Here is a 27,449-nt window from a genome sequence, read left to right as displayed (position 1 = left end):
TTCATCCATGGTTTTCAAGATATTTTTAAATGGGACTTGTGATGGTTCTCTGGTATTTTCTCATTAAAACTTTTTGCTTGCAAACCTGCTGTACTGTGCCAGCTGATGTGCTCCAAAGAAGTGGAAGAACTTTTGATGTTAAATCTAAACCAGATCTGCAGAAACAGCTATGTTGTGTCTGGAGAAACTGTGGAGGCTGCTAAAGACAAGATATGAGTGGATCCATCCATTAAAAATAAGAGAAGGCAGCAGCTTGCTCTTCCTTTATTATTTTACATATGTACTTCAGCAATTTAGATATTGCATATACCTGAAAGCAGTGGCAGTTAAGAAAGGTTTTATTTATTTACTCCAGCAGTAGATGCCTTTTTCACCTGATGGGAAAGGGCAGATTGATCCTGCTTTGCTGAGCTACTCTGCTTTGGTTCATGAGCTGGGTTCCTGTCCCCTCTGCTTCAGAGGACGGACACTCCACCGCTGGTCCACCCACTGTGCCTGGGCTACGCTTCACCCGCTTTAGCTGTCCCTGAAATGGAAAAAAACCCAAAAAACTTAAAAACCCCCCATCAAAGCACTTCAAGTTTAGGCACATAATTATCTTCTCAAGATCTGGCCTGAACTGATCCCAGCCTACGCTCCTTCCTCTCACGCTGTCGTGACAGGATTTCAGTCAGAAACACGCGGCTCTCTCTGACTGCAGGCGCTGGAGCGGCGGCGGGAGCCCCCCGCCAGCCGCGCACCGCCGGGCCCCGGACCCCAGCGCATCCCGCCCCTGCCGGCCGCCCACCGCGGGGCGGGGATCGCGCCCGGGGGCCGGCCGGGCCGGGCCGGGGGCGTTGCGGGGGTCGGGGCGGGCCCGGGCGCGGCGCGGGGGGCGGCGGCCGCCCGGCCCCGGCTGCGTGAGGCGCTGCCCGCTCCGCTCGCCGCGCTGCCGCTCCGGGGGTGGCCGCTCACCCGCTGGCACCTCTCGCCCGGCGGAGGGGGGCGCGGAGGGCTCTCCCCGCCATGGCCTTCACCTTCGCCGCCTTCTGCTACATGCTGTCGCTGGTCCTGTGCGCCGCCCTCATCTTCTTCGCCATCTGGCATGTGAGTACCCCAGCCCCGCGGCCCCCGCGCTGGAGGCGGCTCCAGCTCCGGTGTGGGGGGTCCCGGCGCCGTGAGGGAGCGGGGCAGCGGGGCGGGCTGAGGCGGGGGCGAGCAGCCCCTCGCCCGGGCAGCCGGGGCGCAGCGTCCCGCGGCGGGGCCAGGCGGACGGGGCTTGACGTGAGACCTCTGGGCGGGGGACGGTGTTTATTACACTGATGTAAGCGCAAGGAGCCGCGGCCGCGGGTCCGTGGCAGCCCGGGGTCCGTGGCAGCCCGGGGTCCGTGGCAGCCCGGTCCCCGCTGCCGGGAGCGCTCCTGAGCGGGCCGGGCGCTGCCCCGGCCCCGGCTGCTGGCGGAGCTCGGCGCTGCCCGCGGCTCAGCGCCGGCCGTGCCCAGGCGGGAGGGAGCTGTCCAGGTAACATCGCCTGCTTCTCCTGCCTGCGAAACGGGCGCTGTGATGGGGAAACCGCCCCGTATCTGATGAAGCAGATACGGTGTTTTCTCTCCAGTAATTACTACCTTAATAACTTCCTTAAAAGTTGAATGAGAAACTCTCTCGTCCTTCTGATACATGACCCGCATATTGTGGTCCACCTTCGTTAATTTAACTCCACAGGGCTGGTGCTCGTTCCTTACTGCTCGCTGTATGTCTGTGGTAGGCGTAAACGTGTAACTCAGAAGATGTGAAATCATTCTAATGCATAGATTGCAATTCTTTTGAACTATTACATATTTTAGAATTAATTACACTTCATGTGTGCTGCATGATAACTCCGTGCTGTAAGCATTCAGGATTGAACAGGATCAGTTGGAAAATAGAGCGAGTCTCACGGATGCTTCTACAGCTACCTGATGGAGTATGTTTAAAAGAAAAACCCTCCTTTGACTAACAAGCAAGGGAGCTGCAGAGTTTATTTTTATTGAAATGAAAGTACAACTGCTAGCTTAGTTGTATTTGCACACTGAAAGAAATCCTTCTGTTGCAAGAATGCTTTGAAATTTAAGTATTTTGTACTCTTCCTGGGATGTGTAACAACGTTACAAGTTGTTTGGCTCTTTTTTTTTTAAATTAAGGACACCGCCAAGGTGTGATGGTAGTGCCAAGTGCTGTTGTGATGTCAAATACTGCAAGGCTGGAAAGGATCTCTAACAGCCAGCTACTGCACTACTCTGAAAAAAAAGAGTACTAAAATTTAGATTATTCCTCATGTTTTCTCTCCTCCTCTCTGCAAACCTTTAGGTCTCCAAAAGTGAGAACTCCACAGCTTCCTCAAGGGGCTTAGAGTTAGAAGTGTGTTCCCCTTTGAATCTCTAGCTACAAATTAAACTGCAGCAATTTTAATGGTTGTTTTATGTGTTTGAAGTCTGTCACTATGTCCTCTTCTCTTGAATCTGGAGTTATTGTTGTGTGAATTCATAAAGGACTTGTAGCAAATCTGACAAATTATTCTCCCATAAATGAGTGCAGTTACTGCAAATTTACTCTTAGTGAAACATTTTTTTAACTTTCAGTCTATAAACTCATGAAGAGCAGTCCCTCAGTACAGGAGCTCTGTGCAAGTAACTAGGAAAGAAAACATTTTCTCAATACACCTATGTTTATGCTGCATGTTTCTTACATCTGTTTAAAAATTGTTGAGGAATTGAATCAGAAAATGGCTGGAAACGCTCTTCTGTTGTAAGAGAGAAAGAATTGGCACTATCTTTTCTAGTAAATAGAAAAATTCTATTAAAATATGTGATTTGTGAAGGAAGGTCATAGAATAACAGATTTAACACCCTGCCAAAATAAACTTTTAGGCGTCCATGTTATCCACGTACACAGAACACAAGGATTTTTATTATCCTTTCTGTAAGAATTGGTGCAGTCTGGTTTCTTCTGTAAGTTATGTACTGAGTCATAGGAGTTTCTTTTACCTTAAACATCTCAGTTGTGAAAATCTTCCCAAGAAACAAAACTCCTACTCCTTCCCTGTGACCTGATTTTTCTTCCACTATAATATACTGGTAAGGGACAGTAAATATATTGTACATAGGTTCTAATAATGGCAGAGGAGTGTTTCAATAATTATATTATCCTGTTTATTTTTTTTAAGAAATTCTGTTGCTAAGAGTAAGTTGATGAATAATCTGAGCATTCCATCACTTTGGAAGATTTCTGAGAATAAGAATTTATATTTTGTACATTATTTTAAAGGATAAGAAAAACTGTAACATTTGACTTGGTGTTTTTCTAACCTGAAGCTGAATGAGGTTTGGACATATATATCTGGAATGATTTAACAGTGGATCAAATAAAACTTAATTTTCTTCCTACTGGCAAGTCAGATGAATTTTGAGTTTCATTCATATTGATCTAATAAGTTTAATAAAAACTGTACAACCAAAATAAGAGAGTAAGATGAGGATTTTTACTTTTGGACACTGTGCCTTTCTGGTACCTTTCCTCTAAGAAGTTAAACACTGTTTATACATTCCTATGCTCTTTACTCTTTGGAAGGACACAGAATGAAGCTGGTCAGAGCATTTTAAAGGATTTGTGAACAAAATTAACACAGTCCTCCAGATACCTGGAATATATTATAATTTTTTTCCTGCCTCTGAGTGATTTTCTTGTATAGGTAGCCAGAGGTGCCTGTCATAAAAAAGCCTCCCAATAAAGCCAAATTAGATATTATCAGAAACATTTGTTTAAACTCTGCACAAGATTATCTTACTGTATTATTGCTGTAATTTCACTCATATATATTAAATGGAAGAAAAGGACTTGAAAATCTTCATGTACTACATTAAACCAATGTGACACTGTGTGGTAGAGGAATTTTTACAGCATTTAGGTTGTTCAGTGACCACATTACTTCTAGGTGTAATGTCACAGTATTAGAAACACCGTATAGAAGTGCATGATACAACTAACAGCAGAATTTGGTCTGCTAACTACATAATTTGATCTTGTAAGCTCAGGATCCTCATCTGATCTTGTAAGCTCAAGAACAGTGTTAGTCTTCCTGCTATCACAGACACTTTGTTTTGCTGTCCTCAGCTCTTTTTCTTCTTTATATACAGCTTTTTACTGATCAGTTTTATTCCATTCCTAAGTGATCTTGAACTAAGATTTTAGCTTCTTGTTAACATTGAACTGAGCCATGTCAAGTCTGTTTGAACTCCTGACAAGACTTGACACACCACATTCATTTCTAGTGTAGCTCCACTAAGTTGTGTCTCAAGTGAAGTTAACTGAAGTTGACCAAGTTGTGCCTTATTTGTCCTCAGTTAAAAAGGGAAATGCTTGTGTTGAGTCCTGCAGCACTATATTCTCTTAAGCATATTGGTTTTGAGTAATCTGAGTCCTTCTCTTCTGGTGATATTTTAAGATGAAAGACTTGCTTTGCAATTGGTTATTTGAAGGAAAGCTTTAAGAAAAGAGCCTTTCAAAGTGGTCCATCTTATAATGGCACGGCAGAACAATTAATAAGTACCAAGAACATTGCTATTAAAAAGAAAATAATTTCCATGGTGGACCATCTCTTTTTCAAGTCGTACAAGCATATCTTTGCATGTGACTGCTTCATAACCAAAGGATTGCCAGAAAGTATCAGGGATATCATGCCAGAGAAAAAAATGGCAGTGCCAGCCTGAGAAGCTGTACCACACTGGATGATTTTTGGAGTATTTTGATGGAGTTATGAATGCAGGTAAATCCAAGAACAGCTCTTTGGCACAACAAGAGTGGTATGTGTTGAAAGTAATGGCAGCTACTTGTATAAGGAGAATAAAGTATAAGGAGAATAAAGCAGTAGAAGATGGAGCTTTTTTGGTTTATGCCCCCCACACCACCTTACTCTTCTTTTGAAGTGTGAGGATAGTATTAATCTTGATAAACTACCTTAATATAACTTCGGCTTCACTTAACGGTTACAAGTTCGCAAGTATAATTAAAAACAGTGGTAGGCTGTGACTGAACAGAGTAATATAGACCAATATTGACTTGTAGTTTTAATCAAAGCATCCTTTTTATTGCAAACACCAGGGAATTAAGCCCTTGGAATCTGTATTCAGTGTTGTTTCTGCAAATGGCTTTGTGTGTTATGTTTATCAGACACCTTAAGTTATATGTGCCTGGTTCTCTCATTTGCTAAGTGTGAGTAATGGAACTATACTGCAAGTACTGCCTGTCACTTTATTTAAGACTATTCCTAAAACATCTTTGCCTTCTGACAGAAAATGCTATACACATGTAAGATGTTGTCACTTCTGTTTTTTGTCACTGTAGTGTCCTGGTGATGTGGTCTGTGTTTTATTAGCACAGTTTCAATAGTGCAGGTAAAAAATTTGAAAGCTCTCAAAGAGTTATGGATGTAGAATTTGATGACTACTTGGCTTTTGACTTACTTAGGCTTTCTCATAAAATTCCTAGTGTATTTTTTTTATATATATTGTACAGCCTTAATTTTGAAGATACATGAAAAGCATATAAGTTTGGCTTGATAGCAAAGTCAGTTGAGAAAAACACTTTGGTCACAAACTGTGTGCTGATCTATCAATGTTCTCTGTGTATCTGTGTCTTTTTGTTTCTGTAACTTAGATTTGGAGGAGATCTCTGCCCTACCTGAAACCTAGAAAGAGATCTATGATCTGACTTGAACCTGTGCTTCTTTCCAGTGAAGGCTATCAATCATCTCAATTCAACCTCTTTGCAATGCTTTAGAGCCTGTCTTGAAAAGAAAGTGATTTCCTTACAGACTTCTGGTCAAGCCTGAATTCTTTACAGATATTGAAGTTCAGTACTGTTCTTTAATGAGTCATTAATGCATTTCTCTGAGAATGTTGGATAATTATGTGCTTAAAAATAAAATCAGATTAAAGCTTTATGAAGGGGGGCACAATTCCTATTGCTGTGTGTTATACATATTTCTTGAAAATGTCTTTTCTTGACTAAGCAGCTAAGCACATTGTCCCTCAAGGTTTTATAGTCAGGACAGTTTAAGGAATGAGTCTGATATTTCCACTCTTTTCAAAGACAGAGCACAGCCAGATTGCCTTGGCTATAACATAGCTTGACAGTTCCCTTACAACTTTTCTTTCAGAAGTTTGTCACATTAATGCTGACAGACAGATATTAGGCCAGGCAGCACAGGCTGTGGAGCAAACTGTATCTTTTATATTGGGAAAGCAGTATATCTCGGTTTAGTAACCTTGCCATGCTTAAATAATAATTAAAAAGATAATAGAAGTCAGTCTATGGGCTCCAGCATAGACTTAAGCAGGATCTCTGTGTTTGCTTGAACTGTCATGATGAGATTCATTTGGAGAAAGATTTTAAATTGTGTGTGTTTGCCAATGGCTGTAATTCTGGATGCCTCACAAGTCACAGTGACTCCATTATCTGTGTAAAATAAATTATTCTGTGGAGTCTCGTGCCTCCCACAATATGTGCAGAGAGCTATTTAAAAGTTATCTGGTTGTCACATATCCAAGGGGTTTTTGGTCTTAGGATTAGTGGTAAAATCTACTTACTAAAGGGATTTATATCCAAATTAGTAAAGAATGTACTTCTAGTGCTTTTAAGTAACTGCTGTGCTTGTTAATAAGCAAGGCAATATAGCTGTCATATTTTATTAGACCATGAGTAACTTTTAGATTGAGTCGGAGGCATGAGTTTATAGCTCATTACATGTGTTTGTTTATTCAGCCACCACATACTACATTAAACCAAATTTAAAACATTGAATTGAGCCTTCAGACCTCTGGCTTAGTGGATTACCCTCGCTCCAACATGAATATCCTTTTAGCAAAGTGTTTTTCAGAAGGAGGAGGAAGCTCAGCAGAGAATGTTTTCCATACAGATAACAGAGGAACTCTGACCCTTTCCTCTTTGTCAGTGCCTGTGTCATGCCCCTCATTTATAACCAATGCAGCTGCTGACAGCTGGAGGTGAATCTACCAGGAAGAGGAACTAGGTCTCATTTAAGTTGTAAACTGGGCATACTGGGAGGCTTACTCTTCTGGTGATTGTAGTTTGGAAAACACTTCCCATTTATGTGGAAACAAAAGTATCTCTCTCGCATGAGACAGGTAAGAATTATTCTTATTTCCACTCTGAAAAGAGTCACTTAAAGTCACAGGGCAGAGTCAGCTGATGGGATGAAGGCAAAAGAATGTCAAATACTGTTTGATTTACTAGGTCACCTTCCAGGGTTTCACAGTTGGACGTTCCCTGTTAAAAATTCAACTTGTGACTGTGATGGTGTGCAGAGAGCAAGAAGCAATTTTATTAACAGAATGGTTCCTGTATTCCTTGATAGTAATTACAACTTCAGAAATATCTTGTTCCTGTTAAAAAAATGGTAAAAGGTTCATAGAATAATTTTGATTGGAAGGCATCTAGGAAATCCTCCAGTCAAATCTCGTCTTCAAGGCAGGCCTAATTTCAAAGTTAGGCCAGGCTGCTCAAGGTCCTGTCCAGATCACTTATGAACTCTCCATGGGTGGAGAGATGAAACACTGCCTGGATGGGTGAGGGGAGAGCTGTGGATATTGTCCACCTCAGCTTCAGCAAGGCTTTCCTCACTGTCTCTCACAACACACTCATAGGCAAACTCAGGAAGCATGGAGTAGATGAGTGGACAGTGAGGTGCATTTGGAGCTGGCTGAATGGCAGATCTCAGAGGGTTGTAATCCATGGCACAGGAGAGGCCTATCACTAGTGCTGTCCCCTAAGGGTTGATACTGAGCCCAGTGTTGTTTAACTTACCCATCCATGACTTGGCTGAAGGCGAAGATGCCTCCTCAGCACATTCACTGGTGACACCAAGCTGGGAGGGGTGGCTGATACCCCAGAGAGCTCTGCAGCCCTTCAGAGGGACCTCAGCAAGGTGGAGAGATGGGCAGAGAAGAACTGCCTGAAGTTCAGCAGGGGCAAATTCAGGGTCCTGAATTTGTGGAGGAATAACCTCAGGCACCAGCACAGGCTGGGGGCTCACCTGCTGGAAAGCAACTCTGCAGGGAAGGACCTGGGAGTCTGGTTGGACAGCAAGCTGTCCCTGAGCTAGCAGTTTGTCCTTGTGGCCAGGAAGATGAATGGTATCCAGGGATGCACTAGGAAAACTGTTGCCAGCAGGTCAGGGAAGGTGATCCTGCCTCTTTACTCAGCCCTGGTGAGGCACATTTGGAGAGCTGTGTCTACTTCTGGGCTCCTCAGTTCAAAAGAGACATGGAGCTCCTGGAGAAGGTCCAGTGGAGGGCTACGAAGACGGTCAAGGGACTGGAGCTTCTCCCTTCTGAGGAAAGGCTGAGGGAATCTCATCAATGTCAGTATCTGAAGGGAGGGTGTGAAGAGGACAGGACCAGGCTCTTCTAGAGTGGTGCCAGTCAATAGGACAAGAAGTAATGGGCAGAAGCTGATGCACAGGAAATTCCACCTGAAGATGAAGGAGAACTTCTTCACTTGCAGGTAACTGAGCACTGAAACAGATTGCCCAGAGAAGTTGTGGAGTGCCCCTCACTGGAGATATCCCAGAACCATGTGGACACAATCCTGTGCCATGTGCTCTAGGATGACCTTGCCTGAGCAGGAGGCTGGTCCAGGAAACCCACTGTGGTCCCTTCCAACCAGATCCATTCTGTGATTCTGCAAGTCTGAGAACTCATTCCAGTACTTTACTCATTGCACTGTGAACACTGTTTTCTTACACATGGCTGGAATTTCTGTGGCGCACATTCTGACTATTATGTCGTCCTCATGGCACGTTCCCCTGAGAAAAGTTTCGTGCTAACTTCTGTGGAACCCACCCCAGGAAACTGAATGCAAGATCATGGAGCAATTCCTACTAGATGCCATGCTAAGGCATGCTAAGGAAAAGAAAGGAATGGTTGGTGATAGCCAACATGGCCTCATAAGGGCAAATGACACTGAGAAATTTGGTGACCCTTTACAACAGGATTACTGTGTTGGTGGATGAGGGAGGAGCAACAGGTGTCATCTGCCTGGACTTGTGCAAAGCATTTGACACTGTCCTGAATGACACCCTTGCCTCTAAACTGGAGAGACATGGATTAGACAGATGGATAACTCAGTGGATAAGGAATCGGCTGGATAGCTGCACTCTCAGAGTTGTGGTCAAGAGCTCGATTGTTGAGACCAGTGACAAGTGATGTTCCTGGGGGTCAGAATTGGAATCAGTGCTGTTAAACCTCTCTGGTGACATTGAAAGTAGGACCAAGGTCACCCTTGGCGGGTTTAATGACACCAGGCTATGGGGTATGGTCAACACGTGGGAGGGAAGGGATGCCATCCAGAGGGACCTTGACAGCTGGAGAAGAGAGCCTGTGTGAGCCTTGTGACATTCAACAGGGCCAAGGACCAGATCCTGCACCTGGGCCAGGGTAGCCCCAAGCGCAAATACAGCCAAGGTGGAGGATGCATGGGTGGGTGAGAAGCTCAGTATGACCTGGCAAGGTGTGCTCATAGCCCAGAAAGCCAAACATAGCCTGGGTTATATCAAAAGAGGTGTGACCAGCAGGTCAAGGGAGGGAATTCTTCCCCTTTACTGCGCTCTCATGAGATCCCACCTGGAGTGCTGTGCCTGGCTCTGGAATGCCTAAAATAAAAGGAACATGGCTATTGGAGTTGGTCCAGAGTAGTTCCACAAAGATGCTCAACAGTTTGGAGCACCCTGAGAAGGCTGAAAGAATTGGAATTGTTCAGCCTGGAGAAGAGAAGGCTCCAGGGAGACCTTATAGTACCTTCCAGTACTAGAATGGGGCTTACAAAAGAGGGACTTCTTACAAGGAAGAGACCAAGAGGGAATGGCTTTAAACAAAGGGTAGGTTTAAATTCAGAGAGCCATCAGTATGCTTTGTGAAGGCAGGACAAAAGTCTTTACATTTTTCTCCCCTTCCCATTGAAAAGGTATTGCTATAAAGCAAGGATTTATTTTAGGATTGTCATTGTGGAAAGTTGCATTAAAATCACAAAACATTTACAATGGAAGTAGGTTTTCTCAGCAAGATACTGCAGGTGTGCTGAACTTGTGGCTCCAGTTTTGATAATGTGAATACATGAGGCAGAATGTAAGAGAGATGAAGAGGCGGTGCCATCACTGAGTTCTATTGCACACAGCTTGCAACTCCCTCACCAATGTAACAGGTCACGAAAAATCTGAGTTGGTCTCAGGTCCTTTTGTATCTCTATGCTTCTGCAGGTCATGTCATATTCTAGCTGTCAAATATAGGTTGGGTTTTTTTAAATACATATGGAAGTCTAAGCACATTGCTGGAGAAGCCAAAGCTTAAACAATTAAGGAAATTGACAATAAAATGGTGATAATTAGTAACTTATAGCCCTTGCAATTATATCATACTAGATAGTGTGCAAGTGCCAGGCACTGTTGATAGAAGCACCGTTTTTTTTACTAGAATGACATTTGATTTTTTAAAATATATTTAAATGCCAACCATCTTCACGCTGTGTGTGAGTCACGGTTTCAAGTGTGTAATTGTTTAGTCAATCTTCTGTTGCATTATTATTTTATCATGCTATGAGTTTGGGCTAAATAGTTCACATTGTATCACCATCTAACTAGAAACTTCTTTATACATTCACAGAATGGGCATTTATAAGCAAACATAATGAAGGCTCCACTGAAATCAATTTGATTGCATGTGCTTCAGAGTTGTTCTTCCCTCAGTATTATATAAACACTATTAGCAGATCCTTTAGAAAATTGATTTGCTGATCATCCAAGTGACAGGCCTGTTTGGAGCTGTGCTGAAATGTATCCTTATCCTTAATCATGCTCCTGCAATTAAACGAAAGAGTTTTATGAGAACATTGCTGAACAGATGAGGATGCTTTTGGAGTTGCTGTTCTTTTAATCTCAATTTTTGATCGCTTCTACATGTTGTTGTGTCCGTTCCCCTTGCCTCTTTTCTGCAACCACAGCTCCAGTGCTGCTTTATTGCTTCCCCTTGCCTTAGCCCTGCAAACACAGCTGTGTGGCTGAAGGCCATTTCACATACGTCTCTGTGTGTGTCTTGGCCTTGGAGTTATTTCCTCCAAGTTCTGCCTGGCCTCTTTTTGGCAAAGAAAGAAAACTTGGGAAGGTCTTTAATGTGGTCATCCCTGCCTGATGCTGCCTGCATTAGAAGAGCCCCTGTTCCATTGTCCTGCCTCTTGCTGGTCCAGCTGGGCTCCTACTGTGCTACTGAAAGTTAGGAAGCACAGATCCAGCAGAATTTCTGCCTCCCACGGGCTTCTTTCTGAGACAGCTTTAGTAGAACCCCACTGCTGAGTGGGTAATGGGGAATAAAAATGATGTGGGAAGGGGGAAAATGGAACTGTGGGAGGCAGGACTTCAGGGAGAAAGATGTGAAGGAAAGAGGAAATGAGAGGAAGAAAATCCATGCATGAGCAAGGGGACTAACAAGAGGGAGGATTGCTGCATTCTCAATCTGATTTGGGAGGCAATTATTTGAGCAGAAGAGGCTGTCTGAATCCAGAAGGTATGGTTGATGCAGGTGGTGCTTGGTTTTGGACAGCCCATGTCATGAGTCTTCTGTGTGGGTATGGTGTAATGTGTAACGTGCTTGAACAGGTTTTTTAATGACAGAACCCAGATTCCTTTATGTGACTCCTGGGTTTTGGTGAATGTGCATAAATTGTTACTCGTAGGAATGGAGAACACAGGAGAGGGGGGGAAAGTATCAGTATCAGCAGCAATGAGAGGAAAACTAAGGAGTGTGGGGGGGAAAGGAAGGTAATGCTTCTCTCATACATATCAGCATAACAGAACATTAAAATATTAAAATAATAACTTGTGGCAATATGTAGGAGTCATTGGAAGCTCAAGAAAAGAATAAATTGTGTTGTGTTGATAAGATTGGATACTTGCTAAGAGACAGCACCAGCCAGCTGGCCAGTCTTTCACCCATAACTTTTATGTATTGATATTGAAAAGAATCTTCTCTTTTGATCTCATTCTCTTACCATATTCTTTGGGGCAAATATTTTTTTTCTAGTTGTACCTATTTTGGTACATTTTCCCATCTGTTTACTACCCTTTCCCTGAATTTATTCTGCAGAAACAGTCTGTTTATTCCTAGCTTTGGATTATCAACTTTGAGCTGTTAAGTAATAGAAAAAGTGCTTCAGTTCATTTTGAGAATAATTTATGAAGATGAAGTTTTGTGGCTGTAATGCATCTGTGTGTTTCTCCTTGAATATACTATAATACTGATGAGAATTAAAAGACAAGTAGGAACATTGCATGGGAGCACACTGAATTTAAGGTGAGATAAATTTGTAATTTTGAGGAAAAACAAGGGCAGAAGAATAAACCCTCTCACATCTATAGGTAGGTAGTTACCTTGCTTCCAGACACAATAAACCAGTTATTGTACCACTGTAACCAGACCACATTTCCTCCTACCTTCTGCACCTGGCCAGCCTCTTGTTGGTGTTTCACCAACTCATGTCTAGCCTGTCCCCAGTTTGGTGTGGAAAAAGCTGGATAGTGAAGAATTTGGCCCATGCAAGTAGCAGATGTACAAATCTGTAGTGATGCACCTGTGATACAGAGTCTGTGAGAAATACATTGGAGTAGTTTAATTTCTTACTGTGTTTTCTTAGTTTAGTATAAGGAGAAGCAAGGGCAAAGCAATGCTATCTCTTGTGCTGAAAGCGGAGTTCTGCAACCTCTCCTGGACATGGATAGAAAATAACACTGCTTTCATCTCCCCCTGCTTGGCTAGGGGATCTGCAAATCAATTCATCTGCACTAGATATTCCCTGAATCAGAGCCACAGATCTGAGTTTGACACCTCAGCTGTAAAGCTTGGATCCAAACTCCTGTCATTTCCTCTTGACCCATTGAAGAGATCAAGACTAGGGGTGAAGTCTTGGCTTGACTTTATACATATGCATGTTCAGTTTATCTGCAGATGTGGTCCTTGTTTACATCCTTTCCAGGGCAGAAGAAAAAGTTGGTGCAGGAATCTGTATGACTTTGTTACAATGACCTTTGCTTTGATCAAGGGACTGGAGCATCTCCCTTGTGAGAAAAGACTGAGGGAGCTGTGCCTGTTCAGCCTCAAGAAGGGACAACTGAGAGGGGACCTCATCAAATGTCTGTCAGTATTTGGAGGGAGGATGCCAAGAGGGCATCTCAGTGCTGCCAGTCAGTAGGACAAGTGGCAATGGGCAGAAGCTGATGCACAGGAAGTTCAGCTGGACTATGAGGAGGAACTTCTTTGCTGTGCAGTGACTGAGCACAGGAACAGAATGGCCAGAGGAGGTGTAGAGTGTCCCTCACCAGAGATATTCCAGAACCATGTGGACACAACCCTGTGCCATGCGCTCTGGGATGACCCTGATTGAGCAGGGAGGCTGGACACACTGAGGTCCCTTCCCACCTGACCCATTCTGTGATTCTGTGATGCCTTTTCTTGGTTTGCTGAATGTGTGTCTGTGATTGGGAATCCTGTTGTAGCAGATTGCTTTTCAAGTCCTGACCATCAAATCAAGTTAATACCTAACTAAGAAGTGACAGCATTCCCAGTAATGACATGTCAGTTTGATGTCAGTGGTGCATGGTGAATAACTGATCTTGGGGTTTTGGTGCTGAACTAGGAGATCAGAAGCAGTTAGATACTGAAATGTTTAAAAGGTTTTGATCTTGTTATCTGAATTGAAAAACCTGTTTGTTTTAGAAGGAATCCACATTAAATACCCCATTGCATGTAGGAGGAGGAGACCATATGCAGGAAGAGAATATTGGCAGCATACTTGTGTCAAAAGCACAAGGAGTGTGGGAGATTTATACTCTGTTCCCTATCGCTGCAGAGATTCCACCTGTATTTCCCCCAGCCCACAATGAGGCATAGATTTTGTGCCTTTGGGGCTGGTGGGAAACACTGTCAAATCCTCTGTAAGATGTTATTGGAAAAAAGAGAGGAGCACACATACAAGTGCTTTGGAATGCCAACCATACCTGCTGCCTTTGGTTCAGACCCTGACATTAACTTTACCACTAACCCATGGAGTCTTCAGCCAATTGAGGTAGAAGAATAGTTTCTATCACACTGAATGTAATTAAAGGGAAGCATTGCATCTCTATGAACAAAAAAAACTCCATTATGTTCAGAACAATGTGGTGTATTCACAAGTTTAGGTGCTAATTGAAAATGTGGGGTTTTTTCTTCTTATTGGTAGCAAATGTTTGTGTCCCACTGAGGGGTGATTTGTGGGGTGTGTGTGATTCACTGGTTTGAAACACTGTTGGTTTCTGAACTGGCTCCCCATAGTGAATGCAGTAAAGTAAGGTTTAAGGAAAAAAAAAAAAAGGCAAAAAAAGGAAGAATTGTGACAACAAAATGATGAAATCCTTTGGGAGAGAAGGAAGGATGGCAGTCTGGACATACCTTAAAAATTCCTCCTCCGCTTGTGGTCTGTTTGGAAATGTGTTCTAGCTGCAGGGAGCAAAACTATTAACCTATTTAGAAACAGGCTCTGTACAGCTATATTAGCATCATCCCTCCTGCACAGCTTGCTGCTTGTCTTCCTTCTCTTAACAAAATGCACTTTATATGTGCACAGCTGAATTTTGTCTGGCTGGATTTCAGCTGGTGTAGACTGGAAGACAGTGAGTGGGTATAAAGTTGTGATAAAAGCACAGGTCATCTCTGTCTGTTGTGAATCAGTGGGACATTTGTCTCTCTGTTGCAGGAGGGGGTTGACATCTCAGTTTCAGGATGACTGGGGAAGATATTTAATTATCTGTGGTGAGCAAGTGAAATCTGTGGCCAGAATCCTGTTGTTAGCCAGTAAAAACTGTTTCACCTTGCAGTTAGATGAGATTATTTTTCAGTGCCCATTTTATACGAGTTGTAGAAATCTGTCAATAGATGATTGTCAAATCATCCTTCTGGAAACATTGCGTGCACAACAGAATTTTGCAGTTGCTGAGGGTTTTTTAGTGGTTTTGTCAAAATTAATAATATGAATTCTTTACATTCAAGAATCAGGTTGCTTTTCCAAACTTGGATCTGCAGTGTTGCAATAATAACTGGTACCATGGACATAGTAACTTTCCAATCAAGGCACTCAAAGCTCTGTACAGTGTGGTGGTATTCCTGAAGATAAATTTATGTATTTTTTTCATAATGTTGATGTAGTTTTTCATGCTTGTACTAATAGATGTGGAATGTTTCAGGTGACTGCCAAATAGTTATTCTTAATTCTTAGTGGTTTCCCCTGCACCTCACTGCAGGCTTGGAAATCTGATTTTGTGTAGCTGATGCAGTAATATTGTTTTTTCCATCTGTATAGGGTTGGGGTGTTTTTAAATTTTGTTACATTTTCTCTTGCATGGTTTTTATCTATGCAGGTGAAAACAGAGGTGTAAATGTAGCTGTGCAGGCTGGCATGTTTGTGCACACATGCTCTCAGCAAAAGAGCCTTCCTCTATGGATTTTCATCAGTATTTACTTGGAGCAGTACAATTATACCTCTATATTACCATAGGTACGTAGGAAATAATTTTGAGTCATGTTTACAGAATGGAGATTATGCTTTTTTAAATTTGCATACTGGACTTCCTATTGGAAAAACCTTAGGATCTGGCTTAAATACTTGAGAAATTACACTAAGAATTTCATTGCTTTAATTAGCTTGAGCTTCCATTTAGAGCCTAAAAAGTTTAAATTATGTTGTCCTAAATGTAGCATCTTTTTACAGACAAAAGAACTTCATTAAAGGGATATAGACTGGGTGCTCAGGTGTTTGTTTGTGCAGCACTGGATGGAGCCAAACTTTCGATTTCTGTGTGGCGGGTTGTTTAATGGTGGCAGCATGTGGAATTCAAGCAAAGTAGAGCAAGGAAATGGCGTACATTTGTTAGTGTGAAATCTGACAAATAGAACAATTTTCTACCCTTCAGTGGCTTAAAACCATTTGCAACTTTAATCCAAAAAGGCTATGCTTAAAGCAGTGTTCTGCTCTAGGGATGAACAACAGTGCAATAATCAGGCAGAAGTGCATGGTTTCACCTCTCATGTTACTAGTGTACTGACAGTATTCTCTTTTTCCCCTAAGCTGTATATGGTGCAACAATCCAGAGGCTTTGGTTCTTCTGCCACTGATTCTGTAAATAATTTCATTTCTTTGATCTTCATTCTTTCCCTTGTATAAAAATGGAAATTGTATTTTCCTTTGTTAAGACCTTCATTGCCTTGGAGGCAGACTTATAACTACAAAGCATTTTTAGTTATTATTGTTTACTTTTATTAATATGTGGTGAATTTATAACTGTAGTACTTAGAAAATGAAAGAGAAGCAAAGAAAGGAATACTTTCCATCTCACTTTTTTTTTTCTTTCCCCCAATTTGTCTCTATTGCTAAGGTTCTCATCAACACCAGTGCATCAGATCCACTGATCTGGGAAGCTACTGTGTTGCATAGAGAGGTATGATGAAAACCAAGACTTGAGACTCCTTTCTTTTTTTAATAAGAGATGCTTAACAAATGGATACAGACGGGAAATACAACATGATAAAATGCATAAAATTCACTGGAATTTGAGGCAGGTCGCCCCTCCATTCATACAATTTTGAAATATCTTTCATGCTTGGTAGCATTAAGCAGATAAATTCAACCAGAGAACAAAGAGGGATGAAGAGCACCTCATAGATAAATTTCTGTTCAGGTTCATTTCATATCATGATAAGAATTGGGTAGCAGGAAAAAATGTTCTCTCAGTCTGCCACTTTGTTGTTGTCCCTGTTCTCTGTAGCTCTTTATGGGCTCCCTCACTCCCTCATGTCAAGGCAGTGCCTTATCATCCCTTCCAGGTCCTTTTACATTCCTCCCTGACTGACTCTTACCTGACATTTTTTTCAGTTGTTTCCGCTTCCCAACAAAATCCAGCCAAGTACCTCAGCCAGTTTGCATCAGAATGGATCAGCTCATGGCTGAGACACATTTTCCCATCACAGTTAATATCTCTGTGCATCCGTTGCTGGGCTGGCATGAAATTTAGGAGCACATCCTGCTCCTAATCCTGCCTGCCTTCTGTCCATGTGCTGACTTGCAGTCAGCCTGTGAACTGTAGGCCTGGGTGCTCTGAAAGCTGCCTGGGAGAGTGGAGGGGACACAAATTGTCTAAATGGACCATTAAAGACAGTTCCTTCAATATGGGATGGCAGTGCATTGCACTGACAGGGTGGTGGCAAGGAAGCATATGTTAGGTGTTACTGTTCTGTTCTGTGGTTGGTATGGTTGTCATCAAGTTCTGTTTTATCTTAACTTTCTTGAGATGCCAGTAGGCAATAATATCCAACTTCTTTGCTGTCACTGCATTCACACCTACACCAACTTCACTGCCACCCTAAACCACCACATTCTCAATTAAAATATGTTTCTATAACAGCTCAGTGATTAAAAAAAAAAAAAGTTTTTCCATAAAAATGAGATTATATAGCTAATTTCTAGCATCAAGCGTACATAAGCATACCCTTGAGAGAAAGCAAAATTCATGTTCAATCTCATGTGAATACTTCCTTATTCAAAGCTGTTATGGTCTCTCTGTAAGCAGAGAGAGTGCAGACAATTAAAACAAATTTTATAAATATACTTTCAATTAAAACATGTATTGTCATCACGATCTCATTGATGCATTATGTGTATAAATTGGGGCAAACTCCTTGCTGGCTTGTACTGGGTGTTTTGAGATTTGCAGATGGTGTGAATCACCAGAGACTGCAAGCAGTATTTTTATAGAATTTCAGTTTTATTAAGTGGAAAACACACACAAGTACACTTCTCTCACCAGGAAAAAGCATGGCTAGGGCAGAGACAGAACAAACTTCCTGCAGTGATTTGCAATGTGGATTCACAGGGAAAATTCCTCAAGACAGAAGGCAGCGTAATATCCATTGTCCATTCAATCCCTGGCCTGTTTCTGCAGTAATTATATTTTAAAAATATTGTTAAACATAATTCATTTTTTCTTTTCCTTGTAAGGCTTTGCAAATCAACAGATAACTTGGTGTTTTGAGATTTTTTTTCCTTCAAGTTCCTAAATAAATATCAGATGGTCCTTATTGTCTGTCTATGAAGCTGTGTACAACATGAATGTTTACTAATAGAAATAAATTTCTCCATTTTGTAAGAACCAGCCCCTAGCACATATTTCCAAATTCTGTTCAGCTTTGTGACCAGGCTGGATTTTACTTTGGAACAGTGTGTTTATTGTGTGGCCTTTGTGGAGATTGGGTTGCTGATGTCCATGCATGTATGTGATTTATAGTCTTGATTGCCACCCTCCATCAAATTAGGTTGGATACTGAAAGACAATGAATGCTTTATAAAATACATTCATTTACCAAGGCGAAATGATGCCATTTTTCATGAAGTGCCGTGCCTGGGATCTATTACATTGTCTCAAGGTGAGGTGAGATGAGCAGCTCAGCTCCAGATGCTGTGAGTGTGGCAGGTCTGAGGTGAAACAGCCCCTGAGCGTGTCCAGGTGCTGTCCCAGAGCACTCAGCAGCTCTGCTCAGAGATGTGTGGGAATCAGGATGAGCTGCATCCCGCTGGAAAAGGAGCAGGCAGGAGGTTCTTCCCCTGGCTGTGGTCAGAGCACTGAAGCTGCCCTGAGAGCACTGTGAAATACTTCATGGAGACAAGTACTCGATTATTTGGGGTTTGCATGGGAAAATGGCAGCTCCAGCCACTCAAAGACCCAACCTATTGAACTGCTGCAGAAGGTGAGTTATAATTGAAAGAGGAAGATTTTTCCTAATTAATTATGTAAACCCTGCTGCAGCACAGCCCAACTGTGTTTTCAGTAATAAAATATAATTTCGTGCACAGTTAGTGTGTTGTGAGCGACTGCTAATCTTAAGAAGCTACAGTTTTACTCAGTTGTGGCTTTAGATTTAGGACAAACCACATTGTAAGAACAATGAAAAAACCCCAACACACCCCACTCCCCACAACAAAACAGAAAAAAACCATGCCCCCAAAATGCTTTGGGAGTTTCTTTATATTCCTCTGATTCTGAGACTGCCTATGCTTTACTTTTTTTCATTGTAACTGAGAAATAGGAAACAGGAATGTGCTTTTTCATAAATTAAAATAGATATTTTCATGTCATCACCAGACTTCTCTTTCTGGAGATTTAACAAAATATTAAATAATATAGAAATTTTTTTAAAATAAATTGAGGAGGATTTATTTTTGTCAGCCTCCTTCCAGAGAGACACTGAAACTTTTATTGAAGAAGCTTTCCTCCAGTCATGTGTGCTTGAAACCAGACCTCAGTCTCTTTCAAGTGTAGCAGGAATGTCTCTTAACATTGTCATAACTTGCAGGTGTCTCAAAAGGTTTGTTTGTGAGACTGTTGCATTTACACTTACTGGTTCTGTGAAAACCATGTGCTGAAATACCTGTCAGATGTGTTTCAGTTCACTTACATATAATGCCTACATAACATAAATTATGTTTCAGCAAATAAAGAGAAGGGGGTTGGCTACAGAGCTGGAAATGTTAGTGAAGTAAAAAAAAAAAAAAAAAAGAAAAAAAAGACCAAAAAAAAGAGGAAAAAAAGAGGAAAATAGAAATAAACATAAATATGCAGTATATTTGAGGCTAACATCTTTTCCATCCTTCCCCCTTTCTGTCAGCACTGATGCTGATATCCAGTTGCAAAGAGATACCCAATTTTTTGTGTGTCTGACTCACAAGCTCACGCGTGACCCTCTCAGCTGTTGGTCCAGCTGGAGGATGTGAAGACCTGTCCAAGAAAGATTAAATACAAAGGTGTCATGAGCCTCATTCTTCACAAATGTACTGCAAGCCCCTCACAGCTTCTCTTAGTTGCTCTTTTACCGTTGCAGATCTAATTCCTAACTTGGAAAGATACTGCATCCGTAGGGAGAAATGCTTCACTTGTGATCACATTTTATAGTTCCCTTTGTGGTTTATTCTGCCACTTCGACTTGTCATAGTAGAATAAATTGAATTCTGTGGAGTGCTCTTGTAAAATGCTACACTTTTGATTTTTAAATGTGTTTCAGTGGGATGAATGCAGTATTAGAGCGGGATGTGGAGCAGTGCTGAAATTCATGGATTTTAGCTCTGGGTTTTATTCTCGAACCCCTCACCATATTATTGTAATTCAAGAACAGGCCATTTTCAGGTTTTCTGCTCCTAACTTCAGTCTCTGTTAAAGGAATAAGGAATGTGTTTTGGTTATGCAGCAGGTCTGTGCTGACACTGGGTTCCTTTCTGAAGAGCCAGGCAGCGGGCACACTGTTACATATCAAGGAATGGCTGTTGCACTCATCTACTAATTACCAGACTGCTGCCTTGTACTTCCATCATCTTTTATTAAGAACAGACACTTTAGGTTGTAAAGTGTCTAAAAGGGAATCACTGTTTTAATAGCTGTCTATGTGGTGCCTGTCAGGGAGCTTTCCTTCCTTGGGTGAAGCAAGACAAAAGCAGCAGAAAAGGTATTCATAGAATGCAAACACAGAGTTAAGAATGTGCTTTGAGATCTTTGAATGAAGTGTGCTGAGGATTATTACAGCTGTTTTCTTTCCAAGAAAACTGTCTTCCAAGAAAACACTAATGCTTCATAAGATCTAACACAAGATCTTCCAAAAAAGTACTATCAAACACTAATATTTTTATAGATAATTTGTCTGCTGTGCTTTAAAAGCACCAGTGATTACCAGGGTGTCTCAATCCATCTGTTAATGGAGGAAACCAAAGGACCTGAGCAAAAGACATCTCTCTGTTAATGAGGTCTGAAGTAAAGTTCTAAAACCTGCCAGAATTTAGGAAGGGCGTGTTTGCTCTAGAGTGTTTTACCTTTTGAGGAGTGGGCTTGTTAATGAATAGCAGCTTAATGGTGAAGCTCATACTAATTCAGAATTAATATCTGAAGTAGGTTTAAAAACTAATAGGAATGGGCTGTTTATGCGCTAAACCTGGAACATCATATCAGATGCATCTCTGTTTTAGGCAGCTAATGACTTTTCCCATCCAATTTGGAGATGTATTTGTTTGTGATGTAGTTTTATGTCATATGGAAATCTGAGAACAGAAGTCTTACCAATATGAGGGAAGAAATATGGAAAGTTGCAACACTGAAAAGGCTATAGATATGATTTTGCAGAGTGACAGATTAATAAGTTCTAGGTGTCATATGTAGGAGTATCCCAAGTTTTGTTTTAACTATTTACTTCTAAAGGGAGTGTGTCAGGGAAGCTCTTTTCCTATATTTTCCCTGGAAAGTGAGGAAGGCAAGCAATGCATCTGATTAGTCCCTTAAGGAAAATAAGTGTTTGAAGGAACATTCATTACAGGACTTGAAAAAATTGTTTTTCAGATAATTGCCTTCGATGAGCTTCGGACAGACTTCAAGAGCCCCATCGACCAGTGCAACCCGGCCCACGCAGTGAGTACAGCCAGGCTCTGTGGGGCTGGGCTGCTCCAGGAACGGGCAGGACCGAGCTTGGGTCAAGGATGAGCGTGCAAATGAACAGGGAGTCTCTTGTGAAGTCAGCTGTGGTTTGGAAAATTGATTTAGTGGGCCAGTCTTAGGAAGCCAGATAGTGATTTTTATGTTAATAGCTTTCCTCTTTGCTGAAGGAGGCAGGAAAGTAATTTGGAGATTCAAAAACTGAAGAAATGTCATGTGATGCTAATGCTTTCTTTTTCACTTTTTTATTCTATGGCACAAGTTTTCCTTTGCTTTCTCTGCGTTTGAGCATGGGACAACCACTTTCTCCCATACTGTCTATATCAATGAGCCAAAAACTTGAAAGAATTTATTAAGAGATGCATGCCTGGACTTCTCTGTCCCATAGCAGGCCTCTGGATTCTCCTATGCTTTAGAAGAAAATATAATTTCCTGCTGCATCTGCTATAGGAGAGCATTAAATACCTTGAACTGTAAACTCAGAAGTGCAGCCTAGATGTAAGCATATCCAAATTCCTCTGTTAATTAGAGCTGTAATATAGGGTGATTTAGCTGACTGCAGCTGCGTGTGCCAGTTTGTACCACCAGAACTGAGAGCAGAACTTGGCTCCCCATCACTTCATTGAGAGTGACAATGATTATGACAGGTGCTGAATTTGATCTCTACAGAGCATCAAGTTTTTTAATTGCCTACAACTGATAACCAGATGCAGTAGCTAGTAATTTGCCATTTAACCTTGCTTCATAACTCAGCCGAGGACATGTACTGTTTAAACCACTGATGATTTAAAGCATAATCTTTATAATCCTAGAATTTTTTTTACTATTCATTAACACATAAGCAAAGAATGAGAAGAAAATAAAGAAATGATATGAAGAAATCCTATAGAGGACATCAGTGGATGTAATCTGGTTCTGAATTTACTGGAAGTAATCTGATTTGCAATCCACTTTATCTGTTTTTACTTCCTTTCTGAGAACTGCACACTGATTTTATATGTACCAAATTCCAGTTAATTTTTCACTTCCTAAAACTTGAGTTGCTCTGTAGAAATAATCTCACCTTATTTTAAAATAGTAATGGAATTGGTCTCCACGATTAAAAAAAATTAGAAGTCTCATTTTCAGTCATATGAGTCAAGGAATCAAAAAGTGAATCATAAAGGAAAGCACAGCAGAGTATACTCGACTTCCATTAAATCTTCTGTGATAGTTCAAGCAATAATCTCAGATTGCTTTTTTATGCACAGTATACATGTCAATGCCTTTTATATTGTCATAAAAGGAAGATTTTTAGCAAAGATCTTATAGCTTTGGTCAAGTGTATTTTCTTTTTTCCCTCTGCACCATTGCTTGTGCCCATATTCCATTTATTTGATGAGGTAGTTTTCTCTTATTGCACTGCAAGAGTGACTGAAGACTTCCCATGTGTCCTCCACAATGTTTTCATGACAGAGGATAGAGCCTTTTTGATAAGAGGAGGCTGAATGAAAGACAAATCAGAGGCAAAAACAACATCAGTACTGAGAATTTAATTCAAATTTCATGGTTTGCTCTCTATTACCTTCAGTTCAGAGAAAGACTTCCCACTTCTCCAAAGCCAGCTGCAGTTGGTATCTGTCTTTTCCTCTCCACTTTGGAAGGCAAGAGCTACAGCTACAGCTTCTCAGGCACATCCACACACATTCTCATATTTGCTACTGTGAGTCTAAAATTTCTGACTCTCTTTTAGCTCAGAGCCTCCAAAAAGAGGCACAGTATTTTTCTGGGGCCTGTCAAACTGCCACTGCCTCATTGTCTTTCCAAAATCATACTTTAAAAAAAATGGCTTAAATTTAAGGACAGAAAAGCAAAAAAAGGCATTTATTTGGAGACTAGAATTAAATTTGCCACAACCTTGAGTTTTAAAACATTTGAAAAGCAAAAAGCGTAGAGAGAGTTGGCTTCTCACATTGCTATAGTACATTACCTGTTTAAAAAAGTTCATTGTTTGGAATATTTTTGCCATATCTAAATGAAAATATCAAGTAGTCTTCTGAGGACAGCAAACCCACTCTGCCTTTTGCAGTGTAACTAACAATAAGTAGAATCTTTCACAGTAACTCCAGTCAAGGGGTTATGCAGTGAAATTTGGTTTTGCTGGTGAGCTTCTCATGAGCCATTGAAAAGAAAGCCTAGCTTTGATTTGTCTTCTTTCTCTGAGTTGAGTTTTTCGAACATCTTTTGAGTCACAATGCTTAATTACAGTGATTCTCAGTATTTATGAATGCATCTGTTGTTTAAAGTGGCATTTCTAGGCCATTTCAGATATTTTTCACTAATGTGTTAAATTCTAGTATCACGTGTTCAGGCACCATCTTAGTGGTAGAGGAAGGGCTGCCATGCAAACTTCATTGTTTTTCCCACTCAGATTTATCTTGAAGCCAGAGGTTGGGTGCCTGAAAATGCCAGAACAAGTCTCTGTGGTATCAATTGGCACAATTGGATAGAGCCACAAATGATGACTTAAAAGAGTTGCAGCCTTTGGCTGAAGGCTAACATAGACCTGAATTCCCAGCTGATATTGCTACAAGCAGAAACAAATGAGAAATAACTTATTGGGATTTAGAAATGGGAAAATCATTGGGTTTGCAAGCAGTGGGTAAGAACTGAATGCTGTCCATCCAGATTAATAACATGCGCTGCTTCACTGCAGCCATTAATTAAAACATTGACCCCTGGTAATTGTAATAGATCATCTTCATTTGTAGCACCAGCTAATCTCCTGCCTTTCCCCCATTTTCTCTTGACAGAGGGAGCGGCTGAGGAATATTGAGCGGATTTGCTTCCTCCTGCGAAAGGTGAGCGTGCGCCAGCGAAGGATTTGTGAAGTTTATGAGAATTAAAGCCATCCAGTGGCAATGTGCATTTATTTTCTCTTTGATCCTCACACTCTGTTGATGGAAAGCTGGATTCAACTGAGAAGTGAATGTCAGGATGACCTTGTAAGGACAGAGCAAGACAAATTGAAAAAGGTTGATATAATAGAGGGTGTCTGGATAAAAACTGAACTTAAGAACACCAGCCCATTTATTTTGGAATGAGTTTTTCCAAGGTGGCAAGTCCTTTTACAGTTGCAGCTGGAGGTTCTTTTATAGTCCTATAAAACTGCTGTTACTGTTGTAGTACAGGCTTTAAAAATACCCTTTTTTTTTGAACAGTGGCTTAGTATTTGACGTGCTGAACATTTTTATTAGTTACGTATCTAATGTTCAAGGTTTCTGATTGATGGAATAGAAAAGCTGGTAACACTATGTATTTTAGCTTGACGCAGGTGAGATACTGAGTGCCTCAGCTTCTGAAACATTTGAAGGAGCTGATAGATTTTGGGTTACTCATTTGTGGCTTCAGATAGGATTTTCATAGGCAATCTTTGTTTTTTCTGAATGTGTCCCATTGAAGTAAAAATAATCATGGTTCCAAACTATTTTATTCTGTGTTCAAATTTCTATAGGTTGTGTTCTGCAGAGTGGTAATGAAGCCACCTAAATTCTGAATTTTTCCTTAAAAAGGTCATCACTGCAGTGGGGACTGCTGAACTCACCCTAATCGAGCTAAGACCTAAATTCAGATAGGGTTTAAGATGCTGGTGGCATCATCCTCAGAGGTTTTGGGAAAGCCAGTGATGGGGATTATCACTTTGGGCTGATCCAAAGGCATAACTGTGACTCCATGCAGAACCTATGGGATGCCATTCTCTACTCAGTGAGAACCTGAGTCATGTCTGGCACCACTGTGGGCATGTGACTGCTGACACATTTAAGTACTTCCTGAGCCTGGTTGTGCCACTTGGGAGACGAAAATAGGGGAAAATTCTTGTCACCAATAACTTTCCACTTTATCAAATAGGCAGCCAGCCAGTCTCAAGCTGTGTCCCAGTTTCTTGGACATAAAGCAACTGTTGAGTGGTAATGGTTTAATATATGTGAGCCCCATGGGAATGCCTTGCCTGCATCAATGTTTAATTTTTATTGCACATTGGCCTTGTTGTGAATGGCAAAATGGAGCGTTTTGGCTAATTGCAGACTCTGTATTCATAAGGGATTGGCTTGCTTCTGGTTCACTTAAGTGGTTTGTTAATTCAGCCTCTTCAAAGTTCTTCAGGGACACATTTGTTTTAATTGAGAGATTATATGCAAGAAGAGGAGGGTGCAATAACTACAGAGATTTGTAGCCTTGAAATCTCACAACCACTAAAAATAGTTGTGTTTTATGTAGCATAGAGGAAAATTGAAGAAAAACAGTAAAGAATTGAGTGCCAGCTATATTGATACAGGAAAATAGCTGTCAGGATTCTTCCAGCAAGTACTAAATATATCCTTCAATATTGTGTGGCTTTAGGGTCTGTTTCTATTTCTATGAAACAACAGCATACGTGTTTTGAAGTCAGGAAGTTCTTTTATATGGCTTTGAAAACAGTAGTATCTTCCTATTTATGACATTAGAACTTAATGGTTAAGAGCTGATGTAAATTTGTTGTTCTAAAGAAGTTATAGGTGGGCTATAAAAGTATGTTCAATTTCATTATATGCTGGTTTTAGAAGGGATTCTTGGGAATTGTTAAATAAGTAATAGAAATCTGATCCCAGTGAGCAAAGACTTTTTTAAGGATTTGTTTTTGCGTTTATCTCCAAAATACTTGGAGAAATGTATTGAGAAACTGTGACAAGGTGTGTGATGTTTCTCCAGATATTATATAATTTATTTAACTTATTTACATTTTCCAAAATAGAATGGAGGATGCAACTGTTCCACAGCCAGGCATTTCCTGATGTTTGGTTTGGGAAAAATGTTTCTATATCATTAAAACAAGCAGGGTTTGTGTGAAGCAGGTATATATGGTGCTGGCATGTAGACATGCAGGAACATGTGGGTCCTTGTTTCTATGTTGCTGTAGAATTAAATAAGCCTAAATTTTCTGGTTACTAGAGAATGATTGATTCAGCATAAAGAAGCTATGAACATTTTACAGCCACAGTCGGATCTCTCCTGCCCTGAAGAAAATGAGAAGAAGGCTTCTTCTCTGAACCCAGCACCATGTGAAGTCCTCTCAGGCTGAAGTGCCTCATTTTATTCAGTGCTGTGGGGTTTTCTAGGATAGATCTGTGTTCCTGTGCTGTGGAATGTCCCATCATGTGGACATTGGTTGCCATACAAGCATCAGGTGATTCACATAGGACACACCAGTGGGAGCAAATGCTGTGGAGGCTTTTTTGCTCTAAATTGCCTTTGTTTCCCTAAGGATGTGATTCCACGGCTCACTGCAGGGCTGCCCAGAGGACACAAGTTAGTGGTGGGTGGGAGCAGAGCAGTACAGAGCAGCTCAGGCTTCTTGGGCTTATCAGCCCTGCTGAGGGGTGCCTGTGATGTGCCAAGATCTGCCTGTGAGGTCTACCACGACTTTTGTAGTCAAATATTTTGGTGGGATTGTTAAAATATGTTCTGTTACTGATGACAGCAATATTATTTAATTGTAATTGCAGTTGTATTTCAAGAAATCTAGCTAACCGATTGATTCCTTATTTTTTAACTCCTTATTGATACTTACGTTAATACTAAGGACAATTAGGAAATTCCTAGATTAAAACAGTCAAATTCATTAATCAAGCACCGCAATGTTATTACTTTACCTTGGAGGAAGTTTAAATTAAATTTTGATTAGGTTATGCATCATAATTTTGGAATTAATTCAATAATTCCTCACTAAGGAGGAGAGTTGATTGAACTTCTTGATCAGTGAACGCATTTCAGATTTCAGTTTGCTCATGCCAGTCACTGCTCAACAATTTAAGTAACCCTTCTCCAATTATCAGCAAATATTTGTTTTTGAAACCCATTA

The 27,449-nt window shown here is 41.1% G+C and overlaps 1 protein-coding gene across 1 annotated transcript in view; it reads left to right on the top strand.

The window, feature by feature from the left end:
- The first annotated feature begins 669 nt into the window (after window positions 1-669).
- CNIH3 (cornichon family AMPA receptor auxiliary protein 3) overlaps window positions 670-27,449 on the top strand; it is a 49,960-nt gene continuing 23,180 nt past the window's right edge. Inside the window, exons 1-3 of the mRNA XM_030268981.4 lie at window positions 670-1,086; window positions 21,479-21,547; window positions 24,364-24,411. Coding sequence (XP_030124841.1) covers window positions 1,006-1,086; window positions 21,479-21,547; window positions 24,364-24,411 — 198 coding nt within the window. The 5' untranslated portion in view covers window positions 670-1,005. The remainder of the gene's footprint in view (window positions 1,087-21,478; window positions 21,548-24,363; window positions 24,412-27,449) is intronic.

This window comes from Taeniopygia guttata, chromosome 3 (assembly GCF_048771995.1).
Source record: "Taeniopygia guttata chromosome 3, bTaeGut7.mat, whole genome shotgun sequence".
NCBI classification, from domain to species: domain Eukaryota; kingdom Metazoa; phylum Chordata; class Aves; order Passeriformes; family Estrildidae; genus Taeniopygia; species Taeniopygia guttata.
This window is presented reverse-complemented; position numbering and strand designations above follow the sequence as displayed.